The sequence below is a fragment of the Dipodomys ordii genome, unplaced genomic scaffold (genome assembly GCF_000151885.1).
Source record: "Dipodomys ordii isolate 6190 unplaced genomic scaffold, Dord_2.0 Scaffold116, whole genome shotgun sequence".
NCBI lineage: Eukaryota > Metazoa > Chordata > Mammalia > Rodentia > Heteromyidae > Dipodomys > Dipodomys ordii.
Genome location: NW_012267332.1, coordinates 2,086,639 through 2,097,598, shown reverse-complemented (window position 1 = coordinate 2,097,598; position 10,960 = coordinate 2,086,639). Strand labels below are relative to the sequence as shown.

The window sequence follows — 10,960 nt, the reverse complement described above, 5'->3', positions numbered from 1 at the left end:
CAGGCTTCCTGGTATGTAAATTCTTTTTGAGGTTAGAGATCTCCTTTTACAGAGTTTAGTATATAACAGATTCAAAAGCCAAGCTCCTTAACGTCCCAGTATTCAATTAACTCAGTGTGCAAAAGCACCACCATCTTTATACAGGACATCAAAAGCAATATATCGTCTATGAAACAGTATGGGCACAGATTTTCCAAGCTGGGGAAATGCAATAAAGAGCACAACACATTTTGGTCACTTTATTAAATGACATTAAATAGTTTAAGTTTCAACTACTAAACAGCACTTTGAATGGTGAAAACACAGATAGTATATTGTCATACTTGAATGCTTGTCTTTAAAAACACAATTCCAGTCCTTATATATATTACAAAACAGCCTTAAAGGAAGAAATGACATCTTTTCTACAGTACTTAAGATACTCAATACAGAACCAAAAAGCAGTCTAACAGAAACAAAGGCAAGTCTTCCCCGCTGTATGATTTCAGCAGCCAAAGCTGGATGATGGACTGAAACAGTACTATACAACTGGGACAAAACATATACAAGATCACAATACTAAGCAAAACGCTTTACACCCAGAGAAATAAAACAGGTTACAAAATGTGGAGAATTTAGCAGGCAAAACTGTATTACAAGCAACATTTTAAATCGTCATTTTTAAGCCATTGCAACTATTTAAAACATCTAAAACAAATATAAAAAATGAGCCTTTTTTAGTATTTGATGTGGTTTTTATCTTCAGATTATTTGTTAAAACTCGATGTTATACTCAAAGTACAGATTATGTAGCTAAAAATGTCAAGTGAGGAAAGTGTATGCAACGTGGTCCAAGTTTTATTTCAAACTCTGATTCCAATTAGTCCTTCTAAGTATCATTCTTTAAGTTCAGAGTGGAATCCACAATGAAACGGTTTAGAAGGTTGCCTATAATGTTCACATCTATAGCTTTGAGTAAATAATTAGACCATGCTGAAAATCCCCAGGTCTGGTAAATGAGGTTTAAAGTGATCTGGACTTAGAAACACCAACTGGCAACAGTTGGCCAAGAGACTACTAGCCTCAGATATTTATATCATAAATCTTGTCTTTTTCATTGCTTCTAAAGTAAACATACACCTGCACCCCTCCACACCCATCCCAATTAAATAAATTTTGTGATATGGCTGGTGTGATATCTAAATCCACACATTTGGTTGGCAACATTTTACCAATGGAGGGCAGGGGGTGGGTCCACTGGACCTCACAAGTTCTATATTATAATTCTAGTGCTTATGGACAGTTTCCCACGAAGTTCTTCCAAGATAAAAATGGAAACCTCTTTCGGATCCAAATGACTCCAAAAAAATTTAGCTAATGTTCAGATCATCCTAATCCAGTGAGAGCAAAGCAAATCCTCCATGCAGCTCCCCCACCCTAACCCCAGAATTCTTTTATCTGTTTTTAACCTGTTTCATCACCATCTCAAAAATGGTTTTGCCATGTTGAGTTGACTCTGGTAGTCAAAAACAATCCTTTTCTTTAGGAAATTCAAGCAACCAAAAGGAATATGAATAAAATTATGTCTTTAAAAAAAACCTGAAGAAAAAGAAAGGTAATGGGTTTTTAAGTAAAATTTCAAAAAAGAATACTACATGAATTAATTTCCATTAAGAAGTCACCTCACAGATCTAAACTGAAAACAAAATACATATATATATGCATATATATATATATATAAGCTCTAAAAATTTTTGAGAAAAATGTAAGGAAATTTGGGAACAGAACAGTGATGAGAGAACAGAAAAGCATAGAAGCCAGTGATCCTTATCTTTAAAAAGAGGAATTATCTATCTCACAATACTGACAGTACTGGGAATTGTTCAAGCACATTCCTCATGTGAACTTAAAGTCAGCAATGGTTCTGCCATTTTGGTGTTGTTTCTAAAAACAGGGTGTGAACCCACAACCACAACTTCAGCGCTCATCTCCCCAAATGCTAGAAACTTGATTTTCTCAGTCCACATCCCACTGCCAGCAACAGGATGAAGCACTAGCACTGGCACCGTGCAGAGAGGAGATGTGCTTTGTATCAGTGCCAGAGGAAAGAAAGAAAATGCATGTGGGGAAGAGAATCCACAACCCTGAAAGTTTACCAGGAATTCTTTCAGCACATTGAACTGAAAATAAAAATGGCAGAAACACTCTAGAAGAATAAGGAATTCTCTTCTTAGGCTGTACTTAAGGCTGTTTCTAAAATGCTACGCTACCTGCCAGACTCCTCCCTGACTTTAGAGTAGTAGTAGGATTGAAGGATATTGCACACAATTCTGTGTCAAGGATAATTCTTAGTTTCCAACTTTCAACCACGGACACAAATCGGCAGGAACCCAGTTTCAGACTTCAGTCAAAAGAACATTAAGACCATTTCAATTACTCTAATCCAGAAATGGGTTAAGTACAAAAGTAGCTCATTAACTTGAGGAATCAACTCTAAGAACTCAGCTGTGTGGTTTTCATATGTAAAGAACGAATATAGAAATCTTTATATTCTTTTTCTAAATTCATTAGTTTTATGACAATTTCACGGTTGCTAAAAGCAGGCATAAAAATTTGAGAGGAAACTGGGGAGCTGTTATTGTTATGGAAGGACTTGTTTTCACTGAAAACAATTTGAAATATCTTCTGTACTCATTGTGTGTAAGAAGATTCTAGGCAACATCACTGACAAATGTCAGGGAGAAATGGTATGCCCTATTTAAAAAAATTGAAAACTAATATGGAAGATTGGCATTTAAAGGGGACCAAACTATTTATACAGTTGAGTTCTGTTAAGTCGTGATTCCTAAAAAAATAAAAGATCTTTCTATGATTTTAACAATCCTTTAAGCTCTTAGTGCAAAATCACATTGATTTCCCTTGGGAAGGTCCTGGGTTTTTGCTCCTCATGGGGGGTGGGGCACGCTGAAGTGGTGGGGGCTGCATCCCACCGGCCACCGACTGATACATTCCTCTCATATCAATCTGCTGGTAATTGGAAGGATTCATTATTAAATTTGGGGGCTTTGGCATCATGAGGTGGCCCAGTGTCGCTTGCTGGTAAGTCATTTGTTGTTGCTGCTGCTGATTGTACTGCTGCTGAAGCCTTCTGTTCATAAGTATTCGCTGGACGCAGCTGATTAACTGGGGGGGGGGGGGGGGGAGAAGCTGTTACAAGTGTATGACTTGTCTCCAAAAGGCAAGGATCAAGTTTTGAGTTAAAATCAATTTGTTCAGGGGGTACCATACCAAAAGGAAAACACATTATTGTTATCACCATTACTAATTTGATGGCATTCATAGGCCCATTACTGTAGAAACCAGTTAGTAACACCATTTAAGGCTAAATTCTCTTAATGACTTGACTATTGTACTGCAAGCAGCATTTAGGTTAGTTGCCATAGTAACCTGCCCAGCACTGTGATTAGTTTCAAGTATTAGTTACAGCCCTTTTTGTCAAGTCTCTTTTCTTTGACATTCTTCTGAATATTTCACATGATGACAGGCAAATAAACATTTCAGTGACAAACACCAAAGGGAAAAGTGTTTGTAGTAGGAATAATTCCTACCTGGAATGTCTCACATTTCCTAAGATCATTTAAAAACCACACAATTCTGTCGTGCTTTCGAAGTAAAATTCATGCCACAGAAATTGATTCCCTTGGTGTCAAGAGTTGAAATTTCCCAGTGCAGTGTGAGGCAGATGGCTGGCACAGGGCTGGGAAAGACGATCAAGGATTCTGGAATATGCTAGCTTTCTGAAGAATTATGTAATATAGCAGGAACGTGCAATATATATCATCCAGGGCTCCACCTCTCATTCTCAATTTAAATATACCGCAAAGTCTACATTTTAGAAGCCATGTAAAAATGGCAAAAGTGATACAAGTCTGGCAGAAGTTCCTAAATATCTATGCTATGTGAAAAATAGAATTATAATAAAAGATAGCCTATGCATATTTTAAGTGGTGTCAGCAATGGGAAATTCTTCCACCTTCCTAACAAATGAATTATCTTTACGAGGGTTCTGAAAAACCTTCTAGAATAATCAACGTGACCATCCGTCCTCTCTGTAGGAGGAATGATTACTGATACAGTTACACAGATCTATTATTATATTATAATTCAAAGAAAGTAAACCTAACCTAGAGGTAGTGAGAATTCTTACCATCTGTTGTTTTGTCAATACGTCATTGTAGATCGCTTCCCTCCGCTTCACATCAAGCTCCTGGCTGGCTTGTCTACTCAGGGCTAATGCCTGCACTTGGGCCTCAGAGAGATTCATGTTTTCCTTCCACTAAAAGAAAAATCATTCATTTATTCCTTATGACAGTACGCTTGCGGGAAAAATCATTAAGGTACTTAAAGATATTCAGGATTTTACAAAGTGCCCCTCCCCTTGCTTTAATTTGTTTCTAAAGGAAAGCACTGTGAAAGCACAGTGTTAAGTTGTCCACTATGGTATAGTACACAGGCTCACTATCTCTGGAATTAAATAACTATTTAGATTTAATTACTGCAAATGGTAATTAAAATGTGTTTATGCAAATAATATGCACATACTTTCTACATTTTTTCATCTTAGATCCAACTTCTTTGGGGGGGGGGTCCGGTCGTGGGCCTGAACTCTGGGTCTGGGCGCTGTCCCTCAGCTCTTCAGCTCAAGGCTAGTGCTCTACCACTTTAGCCACAGTGCCACTTCCGGCTTTTTTTTCTGCTTATATGGTGCTGAGGAATCGAAACCAGGGCCTCATGCATGCAAGGCAAGCACTCTACCACTGAGCCACCTTCCCAGCCCAGATCCAACTTCTTTTATAACAATAACAAAAATTATTGGATTATAGCCAGGCACTGGTGGCTCGTGCCTGTAATTCTAGCTACTCAGGAGGCCCAATCTGAAGACCACAGCTCAAAGCCACCTTAGGCAAAAAAGTCAGAAATGAGTCTAGACTTCAGCAGCAAAAATGCTGTGTGGAGGCATGGCTCAAGTGGTAGAGCACCAGCTGTAAACAAAAAAGCCAAGCCTAAGAGCTACAGACCTTGAGTTCAAGCCCTGACATTGGCACCAAAAAAAAAAAGGATAGTTTGTGACTATGATCTAGTTTAGTAGTACAGCTAGTATAAATCAAATTACAAGAATTCTTTTTTTTCATAGCAAATTTAATACATTCCCACGAAGCAATACAACAATAACTGAAAATTAAAACAGCTGGACATGGTAGTACATCCCTAAAATCCTAGCAGTCAGGAGGCAGAGGCATGAGTCTTAATTTTGAGGCCAGCCTGAGCTACACAAGACCTTGTCTCCAACATAAAAAAGATAGAGAGAGAGAGAGAGAGAGAGAGAGAGAGAGAGAGATAGTAAATAGATAAATAGATAAACAAATGGTGTGGCAGAAGAGGAGGTAACAATTTGGGAGTTGAAATAAGACAACTTGTCAGTATGCTTACTACAGATGAAATGATATCTTCAAGAGGCTGAATCCTCACTGCTGTCACACTGTTGGTTGCTTCCACAACTTTTTCTCTTCCTTGATTAATAAGGTCCTAGAAGAATATAGGAAATAAGTTAGCAAGGGTAGAACTCCAGCATTATGTTCAAGTGAGGGGCTTAAAAATGAAAATAAGCACATTTAAAGGGGGAAATCATGGACTCAATTCAAAACAATCTGTATAGAAAAATCAACCTTTTCTCATTCAATCATATGCAGTTCTAGTTTTCTATTTCTTTCTCTTTTTTGCCAGTCCTGGGGCTTGAACTCAGGGCCTAGGCACTATCCCTGAGCTTCTTTTGCTCAAGGCTAGCATTCTACCACTTGAGTCACAGTGCTACTTCCAGCTTTTGTTGATAATGTGGTTCTAAGGAATCGAACCCAGGGCTTCATGCATGCTAGGCAAGCACTCTATCACTAAGCCACATTCCTAGTCCTAGTTTTCTATTTCATAATACTATTCTGTAACACTATTTCCTTTTTCTCTCTCTTTCTTTTCTTTTTGGCCAGTTTTAGGGCTTGAACTCAGGAGCTGAGCACTGTCCCTGATCTTCTTTTTGCTCAAGGCTAGCTAGCATTCTATCACTTAAGCCATAGCACCTTTTCTGGCTTTTACTATTTATGTGGTACTGAGGAACTGAACCTGGGGCTTCATGCATGCTAGGCAAGCACTCTACCACTAAGCCACATTCCCAGCCCCCCCATAATACTATTTTCTATTTCATGATACTAATAGTGCCTTGTACATCACAATAGAATGTAAATTAATGTATGTATTTGTCTTACTCTTGAACATTAGACACACAATTGATTCCTTATATTAATCACTAAAGACAGTGTGCTATTTCCTTAGCTATTCAGCTATTCCTTAATTAAAAATCCTTCATTCCTTCAAGGACTGACTCCCTTGTGCACAGAACAAATTGTATCAGTTGACAAATAAAAAGAAAAATGCCTGGGTCTATTCAGAGGTGATCTTGTGGAGAATGGGATATTCCCAAAGAGGAGATTTCACAATAAGGCATTTGAGATTGTCTTGAATTCATGTGAAGTGCACAACGTACCTCCAGCTGTTGGTTACTCATTGCTGACAGGGCTCCCAGATTGAAAGGAATATAAGGAGTTTGAGAGTTGAAAGCAACAGGGGGTAAATTGGTCCCAGTTGGTATGTTGAAACGCATGGTCAGTCCCTAAAAACAAAACAAAACAAAAAAGCAAAAAAAAAATTGTGCACTTTTCACAGTGTGATTCAAAACTTGAAATTTGACAGCACCTACTGGTTTAAAAAAGAACCCACATTCTCAGATCTAGGAAATTATTAACACTCTTCCACACACAAACAAAACACCCTTTTCACCCGAAACCAAGATCTTATTACACAGAAAGCTTTAACCCCCTAAAGGTGTACTCTCTTTTTTCTGATAATTCCCACAGAAATGAGGCAATTCGAATTCTGCTGAGACTCCCAACAGCACATTAACGTTTAAGAAGTTTGGTACAAAGCACTAGGAGTTTAAAAAGGATTCAGGTATTAGGATAAGGTTTCACATGTGCAGGTCCTTTTTGCTCTAGTGGACTGCTGTTTCAAACATAGAACTATTTGAAGTAAAGTTGCTGCTGGAGATTGACACTAATGTCCAATAATAACATACTTCATGTTATGATATTTAGTCCAAATCGAGACTTCATAGTATACATATTAAAGCAACTTTTACCTCCAAGTCTAAGTGCCAGCAAGCTAGTACTCATGAGGGTTAACTGATGCTAAAAATACAGCTTCCCTTCAGCTAGCAATTCAGCAAGCACTATGTGGAAAATACTACTGCTTTTTTTTTGGTCTGTTATGGGGCTTGAACTAAGGTCCTGGGAACTATCCCTGAGCAGTTTTGCTCAAGGCTAGTATACTACCACTTTAAGCCATAGCACCACTTCCAGTTTTCTGGTGGTTAACTGGAGATAAGAGTCTCACAGACTTTCCTTCCTGGGGTGGCTTTGAACCTGGATCCTCAGATCTCAGCTTCCTGAGTAGCTAGGATTATAGGTGTGACCCACAGGTGCTCAGCTAATATTACTGTTTTTCTCACCTATCCTCTTCCTCTCATACGTAGCTAAAGCTCATAAATGAATACTCACAATTGGGACCCTATATCTGAAGACTCATTATATTTTTTGGGGGGGGGGGGGGTCCGGCCGTGGGGCCTGAACTCTGGGCCTGGGCGCTGTCCCTCAGCTCTGCAGCTCAAGGGTAACACTCTACCACTTGAGCCACAGCGCCACTTCCAGCTTTTTTCTTTTTGCTTATGTGGTGCTGAGGAATTGAATCCAGGGCCTCAGGCATGCAAGGCAAGCGCTCTACCACTGAGCCACCTTCCCAGCCCCAAAACTCATTATATTATTAATGTCTTCAAAGGGGACCCTTTTCTTCTTTACTGCTCTTTAAAACAACTAACATAAAACTCCAAACTAAAAGGCATTTTATGTTTTTTCAAACTTGGCTGGTTTCACTGTGTTGCCCAGGCTACTTTCAAGTAATCCTGCCTCAGCCTCTCAAATAGCTGAGACTACAGGCATGTATCACCATACCTAGCCCCAAAAGCATATTGTAAGAAGGTTTTGTTGTGACATTTTCATACATGCATACACATTACCCCCATTACCCCCTTGTTTCCCCAGTCCCGTTCCTCTCTCAAATAGCCCTCTTCCCTCAAAGTAGCATTCTGAATGAACTACCTTCTTTTCTGCCTCATATTCAGCCCAAGCTGCTTTTCTTTCTTCTTCAGTCAACTCTTCCTCTTCTTTGTGGTCCAACAGAGAGTCATGTTCATGATATCCTACAATGTGTTCTTTATGTATTTGAAGAAGTTCTGCAAGTATGGTATCCTATTATGAGGGATTAAAATGATATGGAGTTATTTGATTCCTCTGGACCATATTCCCTTAATTCTATAGCCAATTGTTAGACTAGAAACTATTTAAATTTCAATATATACTATAAATTATTTACAAACAGCCATAAAATATACAACATCATACACTTTGTGTGTATGTGCACGCACGCGCACACGCATCTACACACACGCCAGTTTTGGGGGCCCACTCTGGGCTTGGACACTGTTCCTGAGCTCTTTTTTCTTTAACTTTATTGTCAAGGTAATGTACAGAGAGGGGTTACAGTTACATATGTAAGGTAGTGAGTACATTTCTTGTCAACATTATTACCCCTTCCCTCATTGTTCTCCCTCTTTCCCTCTCCACAATCCCACCTTTCCAAGTTGTAAAGTTCATTTCTAACATATTGCCTTGTGAGTATTGCTGTTCCATTGGTTCACCCACTGTCCTTTGTCTCCCTGAGCTCCTTTGTTTAAAGCTAGCATTCTATGACTTGAGCCACTGCTCCACTTCCACCTTTTTGGTGGTTAATTGGACTTTCCTGCCTGGGCTGGCTTCAAACTGAGATTCTCAGATCTCAGCCTCTGAGTATCTAGGTTTACAAGCATGCATACACAGCAACACTGTACTCAAAACTCATAACTTCATGTTTACCACAACATGTTTAGAGATTCAAAAAACTTTTTGAAAAACAAATTTATAACTTTGGTGCCGAGAGAGGGGGCGGGGGACAGGGGCAGGGGAGGAGATGGGAAGGGATGGTAAGGGGAAACAAAGGAAGAGGCAACAATGCTTGGTAAGAAATGTACTCATTACCTTGCTCATGTAATTGTAACCCCTCTGTACGGTATTTTCACAATTAAAAAAATTTAAAAAAAAAAAAACCTTTTTGAGATCGGGTCTTGCTATGTAGCCCAGGCTGACCTATATGCACAATCTTCTTGCTTCAGCCTCTTGAGAGCTAGGATTACAAGTGTGTGTGCTGTCAAGCTAGGAGAAATTCAGTTTTTAAATTTTACCACTTTAAGGCTTTTAAGGGCATTTACCCCAATTTTTTTCTTATGCCTTGTGTTTTTTGCTTAGTTGATAAATGTTAACTTAAATCTTTTGAAATTAGTCATTATGGGCTGGAAATATGGCTTAGTGTTAAGAGTGCTTGCCTAGCATGCATGAAGTCCAGGATTAGATTCCTCAGTACCACATAAACAGAAAAAGCTGTATGTGGTGCTATGGCTCAAGCGGTAGACTGCTAGCCTTGAGCAAAAGAAGCTCAGGGACAGTGCCCAGGCCCTGAGTTCAAGTCCCAAGATTAGCAAAAAAGAAATTAGTCATTATATTGCATAGTTGTGGTTAAAAAACATGATGCCTGTTTATATGTATTTAAGAACTTTATTTTCATAGACACTACTAACCACAATACCAACCAAAAAAATCTAAATTAATCTAAATAGGTACAGAATACCTTAATTATAACATATAAGGAATGAACCCAGGGCCTAGCACAAGCTTGGCAAACACTCTACCATTGCACCATATCCCCAGCTCCCACTAAGTCCATGTTTTAAGGTTAAATTGTGTAAAAACTGGGACCACTTATATACATATTCTAAGATCACTAAACTCCTGCTCTGTGTAATTATGACCGTGGAAATGAGAACGAGTTGAGATAGGTAACTAAAGTAAATCATGGATGGTACTAATTTTTAAAATTTAAATAAAAACAGGCAGGTGCTGGTGGCTCACGCCTGTAATCCTAGTTACTCAGGAGGCTGAGATCTGAGGATCATGGTTCAAATTGACCCCAGGCAGGAATGTCTGTGAGACTCTTATCTCCAGTTAACCACCAGAAAACCAGAAGTGGCACTGTGGCTCAAGTGGCAAAGCACTAGCCTTGAGCTGAAGAGCTGAGGAATGGCACCCAAGCCCGGAGTTCAAGACCCACGACCGACAAAAAAAAATTAAATTAAAATATTCATAAGCTGGATGCTGATGGATCATACCTGTAGTTCTTGCTATTCAGGAGCCTGAGAACTGGGGACTGTGGTTCAAAGCCAGCTAAGGCAGAAAAGTCAGACTCTCATCTCCAATTAACCATCAAAAAGTCAGAAATAGAGATATGCCTCAAGTAGCAGAGTGTTAGCCTTGGCACAAAAGCTAAGGGGCCCTGAGTTAAAGCCCCAGGACTGGAACTAAAAAAAATTATACATGAAAACATAGATATATAAAGGAAATTTTAATTCACTTAAAAAATAACTTTCCAGTTGGGTGCTGGTGGCTCATGCCTGTAATTATAGGTACTCAGGAAGCTAGGATCTGAGGATTGCGGTTCAAAGCTAGCCCAGGCAGGAAAGTCTATAAGACTCATCTCCAATAAGCCACCCAAAAAAAAGCCAGAAGTGTGCCTATGTCTCAAATGGTAGAGAACTAGCCTTGAGCTAAAGTACTCAGAGACAGTACCCAAGCCATGAGTTCAAGCCCTAGGTCCAACACACGCACACTCTCTCTCTCTCTCTCTCTCTCTCTCTCACACACACACACACACACACACACACACACACACA

General features: G+C 39.2%; 1 protein-coding gene across 5 annotated transcripts in view; it reads right to left on the bottom strand.

Annotated features, from left to right (window-relative positions):
* Positions 1–225: 225 nt before the first annotated feature.
* Atrx (alpha thalassemia/mental retardation syndrome X-linked) overlaps positions 226–10,960 on the bottom strand; it is a 172,246-nt gene continuing 161,511 nt past the window's right edge. For all 5 annotated transcript variants that reach the window (XM_013028924.1, XM_013028925.1, XM_013028926.1 and 2 more), the window contains 5 exons: positions 8,241–8,390; positions 6,575–6,700; positions 5,470–5,565; positions 4,187–4,315; positions 226–3,162 (listed from right to left, as the gene is read on the bottom strand). In XM_013028924.1, coding sequence (XP_012884378.1) covers positions 2,884–3,162; positions 4,187–4,315; positions 5,470–5,565; positions 6,575–6,700; positions 8,241–8,390 — 780 coding nt within the window. In that variant the 3' untranslated portion in view covers positions 226–2,883. The remainder of the gene's footprint in view (positions 3,163–4,186; positions 4,316–5,469; positions 5,566–6,574; positions 6,701–8,240; positions 8,391–10,960) is intronic.